General features: G+C 37.8%; 2 protein-coding genes across 4 annotated transcripts in view; one reads left to right on the forward strand and one right to left on the reverse strand.

Annotated features, from left to right (window-relative positions):
- LOC130247579 (pumilio homolog 2-like) overlaps window positions 1-18,920 on the forward strand; it is a 151,149-nt gene that overhangs the window by 83,567 nt on the left and 48,662 nt on the right. For all 3 annotated transcript variants that reach the window (XM_056480878.1, XM_056480877.1, XM_056480879.1), the window contains exons 9-11: window positions 8,107-8,247; window positions 8,396-8,701; window positions 8,874-9,104. In XM_056480878.1, the coding sequence (XP_056336853.1) occupies window positions 8,107-8,247; window positions 8,396-8,701; window positions 8,874-9,104 (678 nt within the window). The remainder of the gene's footprint in view (window positions 1-8,106; window positions 8,248-8,395; window positions 8,702-8,873; window positions 9,105-18,920) is intronic.
- LOC130247582 (HERV-H_2q24.3 provirus ancestral Env polyprotein) overlaps window positions 1,024-18,920 on the reverse strand; it is a 92,607-nt gene continuing 74,710 nt past the window's right edge. Inside the window, exon 2 of the mRNA XM_056480880.1 lies at window positions 1,024-5,408. Within this exon, the coding sequence (XP_056336855.1) occupies window positions 1,446-2,534 (1,089 nt within the window). The 5' untranslated portion in view covers window positions 2,535-5,408 and the 3' untranslated portion in view covers window positions 1,024-1,445. The remainder of the gene's footprint in view (window positions 5,409-18,920) is intronic.

An 18,920-nucleotide genomic window follows, 5' to 3' on the forward strand; every position in this document is an offset into this window, starting at 1 on the left:
TACTAACTCATTCTGAATTATCCTAAAAACCCTCAACTACTCTTAAATACAACTGGTTTGTAAATAATGCAGTACTTAATTTAGTAATGAAAAATAAATCATTAACTAAGTATGAAAGTACAATTATTAAGCACATTATATAGGTGCTTATAAGTATTTGTAGCTGCAGTTATAAACTGCTTACTAATGTTTATTAATGAAGAGTTAATGCTTAACAGATAATGAATTCACTAGATGCTAATGCTTAGTAAATAATTCATAGTGTGTAGTTATTATAAAGTGTTACCGAAATGGGTTAATAAAACTATTATGTTAAGAAATGTGTTGACAAAATCTTCTCTCCGTTAAACAGAAATTGGGGGAAAAAAAACAAACAGGGGTGCTAATAATTCAGGGGGGTTAATAATTCTGATTGCAACTGTATATATATATATATATATATATATATATATATATATATATATATATATATATATATATATATTTATATATATATATATATATATATATATATACAGTTGAAGTCAGAATTATTAGCCCCCCTTGGAATTTTTTTTTTTTTTCATTCCTTTTTAAATATTTCCCAAATAATGTTTAACAGAGCAAGGAAATTTTCACAGTATGTTTGGTGATATTTTTTTCTTCTGGTTAAAGTCGTAAATTTGTTTTATTTCAGCTAGAATAAAAGCTGTTTTTTTAAAACACCATTTTAAGGACAAAATTATTAGCCCCTTTAGGCTATTTTTTTTTCGATTGTCTACAGAACAAACCATCGATATAAAATAACTTGCCTAATTACCCTATCCTGCCTAGTTAACCTAATTAACCTGTTTAAGCCTTTAAATGTCACTTTAAGCTGTATAGAAGTGTCTTGAAAAATATCTAGTAAAATATTTGTAGGAAAATCCGTTTTTTCCTTAGGTCCCTTCACTCTAGTATTTTGTATCACCAGTGAGTGTCTGCATCAAGACCGTCCAAGCTTGGAAAAGATGAGAAGAAAATCAGCTGGATGATTCAGTATGATTTTATTCTGACACAAGGGAGGGAAGAGCAATCTTATATACACATTGAGGATCCTCCTGCAACTGAGCCCTAACACAATAGAATATTATCATAGAAGGAGGGAAACAACAATACAAAGACAGCTTACAGCAACCAGAATACGTGAGAATGTGTGCATGTAGGTATGCGCGCATCTGTGAGCGAGTCAGATAGTTGCTTTTGCTCAAGGACGAAATTTTCCGGCCACACCGAGATAAGATGAACAGAATATGCATACCCACACACATTTCTGCAGTGAAAAGACACAGTAGAGAGAACAGAAAAACAGGCTGTAAAAACAGTAGAATACACACACATAATAATCAAATCCTTCAATCCCCTCTTTTAGGCTCTAAAAAGCCTAACGCATAGGAAGTAGCTCATACCCACGACCAGTCATACTCTCAATGGTAGCATAAACACGATTCATTATACATTATACATACAAGACATGGGCCGCAACAGCAAATTAGTAATACAACAACAATAATAGGAATCATCATCGATATAAAAGGCGTCACCCAGCCAAAAAGATTGTGGAAAATATTCCATCCACCATTATGATCGGGGCGATAGTCAGCTGTCATAGCATTTTTCAATTTAGTCAGGGTACCTAAGGCATCTCTCATAGCATCACTATTGATGTCATCTGATATATAAGTGCAACATGTCGTGTTTAGCAATACGCACACACCTCCACCAGAGGCAGTCAAAAGGTTGAGTGCCATCTTATTTTGCATTACCATAGTCCTAATGTTAGAGATTTCTTTATTTTGGGCCTTATCTATAATTTGAGATGCATTAATGAATAATCCCAACCTGTAATCCAATGTTTCAAGCCTTAGCATAACCTTTCCCACACCTATATGAGGAAACAAGGACAATGTGACCTTGTTACTCGTGGACCATAGTTTGAACTCATCAGGAACGTCCTCACCCCATATGGGGTCATGAGGCACAAAAGTGGGCACACTTCGTCGTCTTCTCCTTGATTCAGCGCCTGGAACAGCGGCCATGATGAACATGCGATCAGTAACATGTATTGGGGCACATTGACCAATCCAGTTTGCGGGTAGTGACATGAAGGCTGTTCGCCTACATAACCACCATCCACCTTGGACAACATAGGTGCCATTAGAGGGGCCCGACATACTTACAGGCGCTCCCTCGCCACTGCGCCATATCTGCTCACAGTTGAGAGTGCTGCCCATATAGATAGTGCCATTGGTCTGATTATAACACATAGGATGCTTTAAGGTGTGGTTAAAGAAAACCTTGTGTCCAATTGGTCTTCCTTGTGAGGTATGATTAAATTTTACCCAAAACATTGAATCACAGGTTCCTTTTTTGAGGCCTATCCTATCAATGTCAGAATCATTTATTTGAATTTGGGGGTCCTGATAACCACATCCAGCAAAGCTTGCATAACACTTAGCCTGAGTTTTATTCATTGGTTTACCATATAGGGTGTTCTGTTTGGCTGAGTGAGGCATCACTGAACAAACATAACAATTCGACACATTGTATGATTTTACCAAAACCTTCACATATTTATACCACAGGTTCACTCCAATAGGATCCTCTCCTGGCTCTTCCTCCCAATCGAAATATCTATGCTCACTTCATCGCCTGTGCTGATGACGTAAGGCAGGCAGTGAAATAAATACCACCCAGCATAGGATGATAAGTCCAGTCACAACAACAGACACACTTCTCCAGGTCATGGTGTGAACTGACAGTTCTCTATTTGATAAACAGCGCTGCGTGTTCAGCTCCTCTGCTATCAGATAGCAACCATACAGTTTTATCCTCCAGACGTTGTTAGAATTAGATGGCTGGCCAGCACTTCAATCATGTGGGTGTGGGGCGCCCCTCTGGAAAGAAAAGAAATCTCAAGACAGATTATGACTGTATATACATATATGCAAACAAACTTTAAACAGTAGATGGAGCCTCCTTCGGTCTGGTTGCATGGATCCACTGTGGGAAAGAGGAAGTTAAGACAGCAGTTCGTGTGACTGCAACAACTTCAGCGGGTGCACTATATTTGGTATCAGAAAGACCCTCACCCATCTTAGCAAATTGTTTAATTAATACTTTGTCCCCAACCTTGAAGGGGTGTGGTTTATCCCCTGGCATTGGTGCTGCACAGGAATGTAATTTAGCCCAGTATTGGTTCAAAACCCCAATCAGTTGTTGCATATACTCGCTAATATGAACATCACATGAGCCATCACCCAGTGCATGCCCTCCCTTTCTCCAGGGGGCTGGAAAGGGTCTACCCATTACTGTTTCATAGGGTGACAGCCCCTGGAGTCCCTTGTGAGGGGACATTCTCATGTCCGCCAATATCACTGGGATTAATGCAGGCCAATCAGAGCGCCCCATGCTCTGCATGGCTTTTCTCAATTTGTCTTTGATTGTTCTGTTAGTTCTCTCTACTACACCTGATGACTGTGGGTGGTATGGTATGTGCAAGTGCCATGTAATGCCTGATTCTTTAGCAAGGCCTTGAATCACCTTTGCTGTGAAAGCAGTGCCTTTGTCAGAGTCAATGCCACATGGTATACCATATCTGGGAATAATGTCTTTTGTTAGATATAAAATCACAGTTTTTGCATCTTCCCTCGCACAGGGGAACACTTCAACCCATTTTGAAAACCTATCTACAAAACCAAAAGATATTTATGTGGTCCCCTCTTAGGAAGGTGAGTAAAATCTACCTGCCATTGCTGGAATGGGCCTTCTGGCATTTGCAGCTGTTGGTGTTTAGCCCATGGTTTGGTCACATGATTTTGAGCACAAACTAAACATCTGTCTAATGTGCTGTTAACATGATGTGATAAGTTAAGTATACACAGAAAAGACATCATTGTGTCCAGTACCCCTCTTCGGCCGCGATGTGTAACACAGTGAAACTCGCGGACAAGAAAAGGTGCACAGGCAGAAGGAATGCACACACGACCATTGCCATCCAGCAAAATTCCTGAGGAATCAGGATGAGCATCGAGCTCTTCCCAATAAGTTTTGTCTGCCACTGAGGCTATAGCTTGAATGGCCACAATGTCAATAGGTGGGAGCATAGCACTAGTCAGCACAGATGAGGAAGTGGAAACCTGAGAGATATTCAGCCAACTTGGCATCCTCCCAGATTGAGCAGCTGCTTTGGCTGCTGTGTCAGCCATGTTATTCCCCTTGGCCTCAGGGGTGTCAAATGTAGAATGGGCTTTTGTTTTAATAATGGCTAGTGATCTAGGCAAACGGCAGGCCTGTATGAGATCCATGACCAATAAGCTGTGAGATATGGGTTTGCCGTCTGCGGCCACAAACCCACGGGTAGCCCAAATTTGTCCAAAATCATGGGCAACGCCAAAGGCGTATCTACTGTCAGTGTAAATGTTAACATCCTGATCAGCAGCAATGTGACAAGCTCTGGTCAAGGCAATGAGCTCAGCTGCTTGGGCTGAGGAAAAAGGCACAGCTGCAGCTTTAATCACTTTGTCTGGTAGTTCACAGACAGCATAACCTGTGAGGTATACACCATCCTGTGGTTTTGAGCATGAGCCATCAACATAGAGGTTTCTAACCCCAGGAATAGATGTGCGGGGGTACACCGTGCTGCTGTGGCGGCTGCTGATAATAATTGGGCTGCTGATAATGATTAAGCTGCTGATAATGATTGGGCTGCTGGCAAACACCCTGGGCACCGTTGGCCCATTGCTGACTTCCTTGCTGCTCTCTCTGTTTCTTACTACAATCTCGCCACTGGGATTGACCCTCAGTCCATCCTGCTAAATTTGAGATGTATGGTTCAGTGTAAAATCCCCACCCACATCTGTTCATCCAATTCACAGGGGTCTCACTGGGCTCAGGCTTTGGATAAGTTTGGCCCATGATGAGAAGACTCACTGGTGATAATTTGTTCTGTCTAGTTTTTATTAGTCTATATTTGTAAGCGCTTTATCACACGGTTTTCAGCTACCGTGTGATCTTCCACATACTGTGCAACCCAAATTAAATCGGGTACAAGAACACAACTATGCAGGATAACCCATCATCTACACACTGTGCAACCCAAATTTAATCGGGTACAAGAACACAATTATGTAGGATAAACCATCATCTACACCATCGTGGTGTAGAATAACACATCCACACAATCACTGTGTGGGATAACCTCTAAATCTACAAAATTCTACAGATAAAACAGGATATATCTAATCAGGCAGTGTGTATAAAATTCTCTTACCTGACCAGATATATCCCGGACGAGCCCCCAGAACTGTAGGAAAATCCGTTTTTTCCTTAGGTCCCTTCACTCTAGTATTTTGTATCACCAGTGAGTGTCTGCATCAAGACCGTCCAAGCTTGGAAAAGATGAGAAGAAAATCAGCTGAATGGTTCAGTATGATTTTATTCTGACACAAGGGAGGGAAGAGCAATCTTATATACACATTGAGGATCCTCCTGCAACTGAGCCCTAACACAATAGAATATTATCATAGAAGGAGGGAAACAACGATACAAAGACAGCTTACAGCAACCAGAATACGTGAGAATGTGTGCATGTAGGTATGCGCGCATCTGTGAGCGAGTCAGATAGTTGCTTTTGCTCAAGGACGAAATTTTCCGGCCACACCGAGATAAGATGAACAGAATATGCATACCCACACACATTTCTGCAGTGAAAAGACACAGTAGAGAGAACAGAAAAACAGGCTGTAAAAACAGTAGAATACACACACATAATAATCAAATCCTTCAATATTATTTACTGTCATCATGGCAAACATAATGGCAAAGTTATTATAAAGTTATTAGAAATAAGTTATTAAAACTATTATGCTTAGAAATGTGTTGAAAAAGTCTCCTCTCCGTTAAACAGAAATTGGGGAAAAAATAAACAGGGGGGCTAATAATTCAGGGGGGCTAATAACTCTGACTTCAACTGTATATATATATGTATGTATATATATATATATATATATATATATATATATATATATATATATATATATATATATATATATATATATATATATATATGTGTGATGTAATGTGAATAAGGTTATAAAGTACACTGTTCCCTTTGAAGATTTACCGACATGTCCTCGGGGGTCTGTTTTCCATATCAACCTTGCGAAGTCTGAACTTACAAGCAGAGGATGCAGGACTGAACTGTGTTTGTAGGCTACTTAATATTAAGGAAAAGCCCCAATCAGAGAGGTGAATGTCTGCAACCCCGCCTCCGTTTTCAGATGTCTCCATTTTCCCCCATCCACACTGAGACGGAGCAGCAGCGTTTTAGAATGAAAACGGCCTCTTCAGCTTTTCCAAAACGCTCCGTTTTCGGTGCTCGAAAACTCCGGCGTAGTGTGGACGGATGGCGTAACCGTAGCAAAATATATGCGTTTTAAAACGAAAACGCGTTAGTGTAAACAGGGCCAGAGAGAGATTCATGGATTGCAATATTTCCATGTCACAAAAGGGACAAAAAATGGAATATTTCACTTAATATACCTTTAGATTCAAATAGTCATGTATATATTTAATATGCAATTTCTGAAAATGCACTTATTAATGTTTATATATAAATGCTTAGGTAAAGATCAACATTACATAGTGATGTTTAGACTTTATATATTCAGCACAATGCTTTGGGTAAACTAGAAGTGGTTAGGAAAATGATTTGTGCATAGAAAAATATTTAGGACTTTTAAATTTAAAAACTGTTTAACTGTGGACTATGGTTATGCAAATGTCGGTCACACTATGGATGACACCTTCCAGTGACTTTCTCACAGGATCATCCAATCACAGTGCTGAATTTGAAAGGTGCCATCTTTTCAATCACTACTTCCAGGGAAAGGATTAAACATTATCTCAAAGAAATATGGGTGGTGGTGATACACAGGTAGTGGTGGTACACAATTTGTGTGGTTCGCAATGAGTGGTACACAATTCATGTGGTTTTTAAAGCAAGTGTTACACCACTTAATGTCTGAAAGGAGAAACGAAAGGATTCTCTGAACCTCCCAGGCTATACGAATTGCTTAAATACTTCAGAACTTTGTTGCATGTATATAACAAATCAAAATAACTAAACAATGCACATTTTTATAATCCATGAAATGCAGTAAACTGTAATACTTAGATTTGAACTGTTAACCTTTGAGCAATGAAACACTATTGATGTGTGTTCACATCGAAGGTGGTGAGAGTGTCAATGGTTGCTCTGGCCGCCCTCGTGACAACACTGTCTGCTTTCAGCTCCGGCGGCGAGAGCATCAAAATTCGCTACGTTGATCTCCATATGCGGCCGTTGCAGCATATCATATCAGTTACATTACCGTAGAAAACATGCTTTCTAAAGTAAAAATGTTGCACACTTATTGTCAAATTCATTTAACTAGGAAAGATCAAGTTGCGTGTGGTGTGGCTTTGCTCCACTTATCCAATATGTGTCCATATGTCTGAAATATTCTATATTCTAAATATATATAACATTAATGCACATCAGTAACTCGCCAGTAACTTTTTAATGTATGTTCCTGTAAGAAAACATTGCAAATAATTGGAAATCTGATGACCGCAATAATCAAACCCTTGGGAACAACTGTGGTCGGCTCTCATTGAAAATGTATGACTTCCGGCTACTTTGACGCTCTCGTCGCTTTCGGTCTGAACGTACAGTTACTCGCACATTAATAATACAGCTGTACATAAGTCTCATCATAAATCTATAACCACTGAGTTACCGAAGGGACTGTAGTTTGGCTACTATAAGGCAATAACCATTGCTGGCTAATTTGCTAAACTTGTACATTCAAAGGAAGAAGATTAAATCAGTATCTTGTCAAGGAAAAGCTTAGAGGGTGCTTTGGGAAGAATTTCTGTGTGAATCAATGTTTTTTTTATGTTATATGTATATTTTGTAAATAATTATGTATATATTACTTTGATAGAAAATAAAATACTTTGTCCAGAAAATAAAGAAAATTAAAGAATGCTAAATGTTTACATAAGGTTGCATAAAAATAAACTATGTGTCTGTTTTTAAATTAGGTTACCAGGTTCTAGCGCCGGCTGCTTATTATGATCAGACTGGTGCATTGGTCATGGGTCCTGGAACTCGCACTGGTCTGGGTGGACCTGTTCGACTGGTCCAAGCCCCTCTCCTCATCAACCCAGCAGCAGCACAAGCTGGTGAGTGTGCCAATTGTTTTACTTTTTAAATGGAAAATATTTTAGGATTTTTTGTACAGTCTGACCTAACTAATTAAATTCAAAATTGACTTAATTATATTGCTTGTGAATGTTTTTCAACTTTTACTTATCGTCATCTCTTGACTAGCTGCAGCTGCATCTGTATCAGGCTCTGGTAATAGTATGTCTGGTCCTGCTAATGGTCTGTACCGATCCATGGCATGCCAACAACCCCAGCAGCCTCAACCCCAGCAGCAGCTGCCTCCACCTTCCAGCGGTCTGCCTTCAAACTCCTTCTATGGCTCTGGTTCAGTAGCACCCAGTTCCCAGAGTAGCTCACTTTTCTCCCATACAAGTGCAGCTCCTCCACCTAGCACCTCTCTTGGTTTCAGCAGCACTAGTGGATCTTTGGGTGTTGGATTAGGCTCTGCTCTTGGTGCATTTGGTTCCTCAGGTCAGTTCCACTATTTGCAATCATCACATGCAAAGTAAACTTAAGATGTACCGATCACAGTTTAGTCTAAGAAAATGGTTTTGAGAGAGCCTCTATCTTGTTTAGATTTTTCTAGATTATTTTGTTTTTTGTCTTTCTGTTCACTGTTCTTCTTCTTATTTTACATTTGCAGTGTCAAGTTCAACTAACAGCAGCGCAGTTCGTCGGGACTCACTTTTGGCCAGTTCGGACCTGTATAAGCGGGGTGGTGGTAGCAGCTTGACTCCCATTGGCCAATCTTTTTACAACAGTCTTGGATACTCCTCCTCTCCCAGCCCCATTGGACTGACACCTGGTCACTCACCTCTGACACCTCCACCCTCTCTACCCTCCTCGCATGGATCATCATCCAGTCTTCATCTAGGTATGAATCCTTGGTTTAACTGACTAACAGACTGACTAAAAATCAGCATTCATTTCAAGTTAGTTAAATTCAAGTTTATTTGTATTTAGAACTTTTTACAATAATTATTGTTTCAAAGCAGCTTTACAAAAGGTGCACATTAATGCATTACAGTCAAGTTTGAGTTACAATCAAATATAAGTTATTATATACAGACATAGTTACTTGCATAAAGGTGATGTCTGTGTGTACATATTTAATGAAGTGTATTAAGTGTATGTGTTAAATTTGATAATTTGTGCTTAGTTGCAGTTAGTTTAATTGCAAAATACTTTTCACTCCAAGCTAAACTAAAATACTGGCGTCAGATCACCTTATGAAAATGGCTCAACATTCTTGATTGTCTCTGATTTTAGAATGGGTGTGTTAAATAATTCATGGGTATACTGGTATACTAGTATATACACTCATTTGCAGAGGTGGGTAGAGTATCAGAAAATCTATACTCAAGTAGAAGTACAAGTACTTGTGGAAATTTTTACTCAAGTAAAAGTAACAATCTTAAAAGTTACTCAAGTGTAAAAAAAAAGTATCTGATGATAAATTACTCAAGTAAATAGTTATTAGTTACTTTTCATTAAAAAATAAATAAATAAAAATTTAAAAACTATATATATATACACATTCATTCTGGATGTCATTCAGGGATGTAATTGTAGACCTACCTTGGCTGTTGTGTATAATGATATTGTGTAGTCCTATAATGTGCGCGCGTGAGGAAGCCGCTAATCATGAAATTGTTTTAAATGCGTGCGCGGCTATATGCACGCTTCTACGGTGCTCCCGTGTCAACAAGCTTGGCCCCCCCATCTGCCCCCCTAAATTTGGACACATATTTTTGTGTCAAAACGCCACAGATAAGCGAGATCATCCATTGGTGGCAGATATGACTAAGACCCCTCTCGCGCGCTCTTGGTGTCACGTGCACTCGCTCTCTCTGCTTTCGCGCTCAATTGCTCTCTCTGTCAGTGACGGTGCTGCTTGCATCAGTTTCCAACATTCATCAGAAGTTAACCCCCAAAATTTACACAGGTAATAGAAAGATTCAACTTCAGTCATGTTCATGTTGTAAAACACTATCAAAATGTCCACTGTTAATTATATTAGACTTTTGTTTTCAATATCTATTTTTTCAAACTTTTAATATAGGAAGTCCTTGACTAGGCAATTATTGATTAGAAGTTGAGTGCATATAGTTTTACATTAGAAAATGCAGTTTTGAACTTACAAATGCGCAAGTACAGAACAAATGTAACACATTGATCAAATGTAGTTTTCAGTCACGCTCTTGTCAAAGTAATATTGAACTCGTTTAGCTTTGCCTTCTTTCATTTTTGATTTCAGTAGTGACATAAAGCACGAGTCTTCCAACATAGGATTATTTTACAACACGTTTTTAAACAATAGTTTAACTAATTTCTAGTAACTACTTTATCTTTCCCAGTCAGTGCAATATTTTACTAGTTATTTTGCAAGATAGTTGTATTCAGATTAAAGTCTCTTTAAGTATTCTAAAGTTGTTGATTCAGATTAAAGTGTAATTTAAAGACTTGTAACTATGTTAACCAGGAAAGTTGGAATAATTAGTCAAGTTATTGTATAACTGGTTTGTTGTGTAGACAATCAGAAAAATATACAGTAAATATTTATTGAGGAGGCTAATATTACTGACCTTAAAATTGTTTTTTAAAGAATTAAAAACTGCTTTTGTTCAAAAAATAACTATATTTGATTTGAAATATAGAATGATTGTTTTTGTTTTATAGAAAATACTATGAAAATCTCCTTGGTTTGTTAAAGATCACTTGGAAAACATTATTTTAAGTTAATAGGAGGACAACTGCATCTGTTAAAGTTAACAGGTGCGAAAATGTGCCTTAAATCATGTACTTGAGTTTTAAAAAATGGGCTATCCTACAACACAAAGTTACTTGTCAAATAAATTAACATGGAAGACTATGAATTTAAGTTATTTAATTATCTTGTTTATGAAGACTGCAGAGTGATGCATGAAAAAACAGACTTTGAATAATTGTTTAAGTAGTTTATGACGTATGTTAAAGTGTGCCCCCTAAAAGCACAAGTGGCCCCTGCCCGGCTGCCCAATTACTCTGAGCTAGAACTGCCCTATGTACGTTATGTGAAAACTGCCCTAGAATAGTCTAGAATTGCCCTATGCTCTATGTACGTTATAAATAAAGCCAGTACGCACATTTGTTATATTCTCTGCAAATCATCTGTTCTTGTGTCATTTATTAAGTGCTACAGCCGGGCACCTCAAATGTATTACCTGAAAGTTTAGATGATAGGCTATTACAAATTTATAAAAAAATATTTTATAATTAATTAAAACTATTAAAAAGCCAGGACTACGCTCAATTCAATTCAATTCAATTCAATTCTACTACGCTGAAGGAAAGTGAAAGTGATAAACTCTTTCAAGTAATGTATGATATTTTTTCAGGGTGAAATGTTAAATTCTATTAGGCTACTTTCAATTGGACTTAATATTTTAAGGCCTTTAAATGATTTAATGTCTTTAAAAAGTTAGAATTGTTGACTGACTAGTAGTTTTTTTTTATCACATGGAATCAAGTCAAAAAAATAAAGAGGAAATTTATATTCTGTGGACACAAGAGTACTAAACCGAGCCATCTAGCGGCGTTGTGTGGATCTGTCCCCACGTTAAAGAACAAAGGACTGTATAAACCTAATATTACTATTAGGTCACTATTAAACTGCTAAACATTGAAACTGATGAAACAAAAAAATTAAACTTAAATCGTGTGACCAATATCAAATATTTATAAAAAGAATACTGTTTATTATTATTTATATAAACACACGCACAAATAAATAAATAAATAAATATATATATATATATATATATATATATATATATATATATATATATATATATATATATATATATATATATATATATATATTCCTTTTCTTTTCGGCTTAGTCCCTTTATTAATCTGGGGTCGCCACAGTGGAATGAACTGCTAACTTATGCAGCATATGTTTTATGCCCTTCCAGCTGCAACCCATCTTCGGGAATCAATACACACTCATTCACACTCAATTACTATGGTCAATTTCAGCTTGCCCAATTCACCTATAGCGCATGTCTTTGGACTTGTACAACTGAACTACACTGTTCCAATTTACTATGACCTTTTATGTGAAGCTGCTTTGACACAATCTAAATTGTAACAGCGCTATACAAATAGAGGTGAATTGAAAAAAAAAAATTACTTGTGGGGGAAACCAGAGGACCAACATGGGGAGAACATGCAAACTCCACACAGAAATGCAGGGCTTAAAATATTCCGGTACCGTGCCGGATTTCCGGCGTGCGGCCGTGAGCGAAAAAAATTACAATATTTTAGAGCATGCGGTTTAATTAGAGATGTTCAAAAAAATTGATTAACCGTTAAACAAAAGGGTGCATTTGTAACCAATTAATGATATCAGTTAAATGATAAAAAAATATTAGTTTATATATTTGTAAAGTTTGGCTGCATAAGGGGCCGATCACAGCGAACGCCAGGGGCGTTGCTAGACATAAAGCTCCACTGGCTCACGCACCCCCTTCCTCCATCTACCCCCCACCCCCCCTCAAAAATAAATAAATAAATAAATTTAAAAAAAAAAAATATATATATATATATATATATATATATATATATATATATATATATATATATATATATATATATATATATATATATTCACACATGGTTTTTGCTACATTCATTTTTCCATGGCAGGGCGCCACACCAAAATTCATCCTGCCACGGCTACATTACAGCTTCTCATAGCAAACATTTTATTTTTTTTAATAGCGAGTGATAATCGCACCAAAACGTATTAAAAGGTAAGTGAATTATAACCGCGTGAACTTTTTAAGGTTACGTGCTGACTGACTGGCTGGCTGACAGGTGTGTGATGCGTGAGGCCAGCAAACACAACGTATAGCTGTTTCACTTTACTTCAGGACGCATTAATACCGCTCTGTAGGTCTATTGGAGACATTCATATATATTCCTAGCAAATCTAATAAATGTTGGAGCCATACTCGTTACATAAACGCAATAAATAACAGTTCAGCAGTGTTTATTTCAGAGCGCACAAGAAGATCTGCGACTGCGCTTGAGCAGCGCGTATTTGGGGGTGCGCAAGAAGCTTTGTGCACGAGCAGAGGAAATCGGCGCGCAAGCAAAGAGATTCACATGCTGTAGGCTATTACATAAATGCGATCTCGACTCGTAGTACTGCGCTCATGACATTTGTCAATGAAATAACGCCACAGGTAGTTAGTAGATCTGTGTAAAAAAGACCTGCTGCCACAGCTGGAAAAAATCCTAGAGGAAACACTGCATTATAAATAAAAGTATTCTTGTTATTATACAATTATTATTCTACATAAACATAAAGGGCACATAGGTTACCCCTTTTTTCATATTTAATATAAGTCTTTTGTGTCCCCAGAATGTGTCTGTCAAGTTTCAGCTCAAAACACCCATCAGATTATTTATTATAGCTGTTTGAAGTGTCTATATTATAGCTGGAAAAAAGGTTTTGCTGTTTTTTTTGTATTGGCCCTTTAAGGCTAGTCCTCCCCGCCCACCGTTCCCACGTGCCTGTCAGCAATCGCCACCCTCGGCTGCCTCAGGAAGCAGATCTCATGTAACGTGTGTGAGAAATACAACAGTAAGAATTTTAACAATCAGTATTTGATGCATTTTTTTGTGGATTTGCAACAATGAGTCACACACAATGTCATTACAAAGTTCACGCACACACTCAGCAAGGACACAAACTCATAGCGCACACACATACACACACACATACATAGTTCTGACACGCAGACACACACACACAGAGAAAGAGAGAGAGAGAGACAGCGCGTTAAGCTTTGCACTCGTTTTGCACGCATATGTGACATGATACTGGTAATATCCACTGCTGTATGGATATCTCTTATATTAATGTACAAAATAAACCTGATTTAACGTCCACAAACCGCGATTGAAGCGTCTTCCTTTATAATTGTTCTGACACGCGGCTGTGCTGATTAAGTGCATCTGAAGTGAATCGCTGTAATTTTGTGTTTTAAAACATTTTAAACTTGTGAAACTCACTCTTGATCACATTTGATGATGATTGATGATCCTAGCGAACTGAACACACCTTTTATTCCCGGCTGCTTTGCGCTCGTTCTCTCTTGATGATATGATAATACACTTGACTACCGGACATGTTAACACGCGCAGCTGTCAATCAATATTGGTGGGCGGGGGGACCGCTCTCCTTCGTAGAGTTGCGGTCGATCTGAAAACCGCTCCAATTGGTCCACCGTTTTTATGTTGTTAAATTTGAAAAAAAAGGACTGGGTGTGTTTATTTCACCCCAATATGACAGTTTATACACTATACTTACACACATTTCTGTCCAAACAGCTTGAAAAGTAGATTTTTCACCATAAGTGCCCTTTAAATGTAACTGGAATATGCTAAGTGGAATATGCTTTGATATGCTAAGATCATTTAAGATATCTTTTCATTAATATTAATTTCATTTGAATGAAATTCTATAGACAATTCAATAAAATACAAAAAAGATGTGTTATAGAATTGTCTGTTGTCTTAGACTTGACACATGGCAGAGAATTTGGTTTATTAAGTCTTACCTCCCTGACTCGTCATGCCTCCTTTTTGCTTCATACAAAAAAAAATCTATCAGGAGGCATGCTTAGTAAGATCACCATCATATTGTTTAAGCTTTAGTTTTGTCGACTTGCAAAACAAAAAAGGCTGTTACGCCGGTTTTACAAAGCATGAGCAGCACGTAACAAGCAAATAGTCTGCTTTTTTGGCATGCATGTTAACTACCGGCACTCGCACCGGCTGAAGAACAGCGGGTACGAGAGGCGCGCGGGTTCTGCGCACAGGCAGAGATGCGTCAGTTTGCTTTTTGATTACACTGCTTCACCAGCGTTGGTTCGGTTGCACATAGAGAATAGGGTCTTTCTTTCGGAATTACCACTCTTAATAAATACACTTGCATATGAGGAAAATCATATCTCAAAACATTTACTGGGGCACTGGAGATTTTTACTGGGGCACGTGCCCCAGTAAATTATGTCTAGTGACGCCTCTGTCGAACGCGCTTTTTTGTGTTGAGAGGGGCATCTGTTGAATGGTTTACTAACGTCTGCGAGTGTTTTATGCGCTGCTTATGCACCCTGGGCGCCTCACGTTTTGCCGTTGCGTGCTGTGTGCTCGAGTGGAAAAAGCATGTTATGTCAGTCGCATCTTTTTCATTCTTCAATCAAATGAAAGCACTGCAGGGTTTCTGGTGAGGTTTCAGCAGGGTTTGTGTTGTCAAGCCAACTATGGCAAACTTTTAATGATGGAGGAGAGACTTATGGTTGCTGTTGCAAGTTATCCAGAGCTGTATTACTTTACAGAACTTGAATATCACAATATTATAAAAAATTACAATTATAACATCGACAGCAACATAACTCGCGCACAATACGGCTCAGCTGATTCAGTCGTTTCCTAAAAAGCAATGCGCTTCTTTTTTCTTGTCAACATAAAAGGCAGTGCAGTGCACCTCGTGTTTTTGGAACAGAAAGGCGTGCTCTTTGAAGATCGGCCCCTAAATGTGCAATAAATATTTATTAACTTACGGGACAGTAACACACGTGTCTACAGATGTATTTTGCCAATGAAGCTAAATGAAAGAAGGATATTTTTGGTCACAGTTTGACACAGATGAGTTGACACAAACCAGCTCTGATGCTGATCGCCTCTGTGCTGCCTGGAGCCGTGTCATAAACTTAACAAACAGGCTATTGATGGTTTAGTGTGCAACCAACAAACCAACCTTTTTTCCATTTGGAAAATTACAGTTATTAATAGTTCTTATATATTATCAGTTTTTAAAATAGCATAATCTACGAATCAAACAAATCCAAAGATTTTCTTTATTTTTGTATAATGATAACCAATCAAATCTTTCATCACACACTGCGTGCACACATGAACCGCCAGTGAGACTGAGGAAATAAGTCATAATCATAAGACAATCTTATTCTAATGACTTTTATTTAAAATGTTGACAGAGGTTTTGTGAAATAATAATAACAGCGGAGCATTAATTAAATGCATATTTCCTGTGGAGCGATCTATTTGAGGTAGCCTGATATTTTTTTTTGACGGTAGAAAAAAACATGATTGAACAAACAGCAGACACTCAGCCTCCTCCACTATACCAGCTCCATCTTCTTGTCCAAATGTCTTTAAAAGAAAGAGTTTGCAGAACTTTGCTTACAACTTTAATATTAATAACCCCCTTAAGCAATTTTTTTATGGTCTACAGAACAAACTATCGTTAATGATTTGTCTAATTACCTGGTTAAGCCTTTAAATGTCACTTTAAGTTGAATACTAGTATCTTCAAAAATGTCTAGTAAAATATTATGTACTGTCATCATGGAAAAGATATGTGTTGTGTTGATAAAATCTTCTTTCTGTTAAACAGAAATTGGGGGAAGAAATTAAGAGGGCGGCTATTAATTCTGACTTCATATTTGATATCAATAAATTTAGTTATCCATTAATTTAGTTACCATTAATAAGGTTCAAATTGGGATAATATTGACTCTTACCACTACATGATTTTTCAGCTTGGAGCTGTCATTCATGTATATATACAGCGTGCTTCGCATTATCAGACCATTTTTGTTGACATCTTGGAGTGAAAACATAGACTGAACTTGAGGCTGCGGGTGACCTGGTCCGATAAACTGAACAGACAGAACAGACAGCGTGACGGTCCTCCTCGGAACTGCAGAAGGCCATGGCGTGACCACAGTATAAACTCGCACGTCTTCCTCGATTTTATTCCAATATATTCCAGCCATTATTCCAACATAGGTGCGTGTGCTCTAACCGAATGAAAGTTGGAGACGCGTCTCTATAGCAACCTCTCGCCACACATCCTCTCCAATGTGGCGCCTCGTGATATGAATTATATTTTTTACCATTTGACAGTAACTGAGGAATGCCACCAAATGTAGCGAAGTAAAAGTAATGATTTTTCTCTAATAATTTACTTAAATGTACTCAAAAAGTACATGTTACTCAACAATTTTACTCAAGTAAATGTAACGAAGTAAATGTAATTCGTTACTACCCACCTCTGCTCATTTGTGATATGCTTAGTACAGTGAAACAGAGACCACAAAAAGTGCATTCTCCCTGAGACCATAGGAGCATCACACGCAGCATTTAATTTATAGTATGATTATCTTGACATACATTAGCATTTGTTCAGGTGTGTTTTTATTTATTTTATAGTGACAACTACAAAATTTTATTTACCACATATATTGAAAATAAAACTTTGTGTCAATGCTCATATACAGTTGCAATCAGAATTATTAAACCCCCTTTGAAATATTTCCCAAATGATGTTTAACAGAGCCATGAAATTTCCACAGTATGTCTGATAATATTTTTTCTTCTGCAGAAAGTCTTGTTTGTTTTATTTCGGCTAGAATAAAAGCAGTTTTTAATTTTTAAAAAACCTTTTAAGGTCAATATTATTAGCCCCTGTAAGCTATATTTTTTCGATAGTCTACAAAATAAACCATCGATGTACAATAGCTTGCTTAATTACCCTATCCTGCCTAGTTAACCTAATTAACCTTGTTAAGCCTTTAAATGTAACTTTAAGCTTTATAGAAGTATCTTGAAAAGTATCTAGTAAAATAGTATTTACTGTCATCGTGGCAAAGATCAAATAAATCAGTTATTAGAATTGAGTTATTAAAACTATTATGTTTAGAAATGTGTTGAAAAAAAATCTTCTCTAACTCTAGCAACTGTAAATAGAAACCAAATAGTGAATTTTGCTCACTTGGGCATGTTTCATAATTTCCTTGAATATTTGTGCATAAGTATGAGCTCTGCTCTGACGTGCATATATCGGTTCCTCTTCTCTCCCGCACACAAACACACACACACACACAGCATAATGTACTCTGAAATAAACGCATGCAAAATAATCAACACAGCTCAAATCCTAGACTCATCCTAGATCTGAATGAATGAAATATTCTTAATAAATACTTTGTTCTTTACATAGTTGAATGTGCTGACAACAAAATCAAACAAATATTGTCAATGGAAGTCAAATGTATTAACCCATGGATGTCTGGATTTGGAGTTGCTCTCAAAAAGTGTGAAAAACATACTACAGGCTGATCCAACTTTGATGTAATGTCCTTAAAAATAGTCAAAACGAGGCTCAGTAGTGTGTGGCCTCCAGCGAAGAATGATGTCCCAGATGTGCTTAGTTGGCTCAAGCCTTCATCTTACAGGAACTGCTGACACTCCAGCCACATAAGGTCTAGCATTCTCTTACATTAGGAGGAACCCAGGGTCAACCGCACCGGCATATGGTCTCACAAGGGGTCTGAGGATCTTATCTCGGTACCTAATGGCAGTCAGGCTACCTCTGGCAAGCACATGGAGGGCTGTGTGGCCCTCCAAAGAAAAGCAACCCCATACCATTTCTGTCCAACTGCCAAACCATTTATGTTTCAGGATGTTGCAGGCAACACAATGTTCTCCACTGTGTCTCCAGACTCTGTCACGTCTGTCACATGTGCTCAGTGTGAAACTGCTTTCTTCTGTGAATGGCACAGGGTGCCAATCTTGGTGTTCTCTGTCAAATGCCAGACGTCCTGCATGTTGT

Source organism: Danio aesculapii, chromosome 20 (genome assembly GCF_903798145.1).
Source record: "Danio aesculapii chromosome 20, fDanAes4.1, whole genome shotgun sequence".
In the NCBI taxonomy this organism is placed as follows: domain Eukaryota; kingdom Metazoa; phylum Chordata; class Actinopteri; order Cypriniformes; family Danionidae; genus Danio; species Danio aesculapii.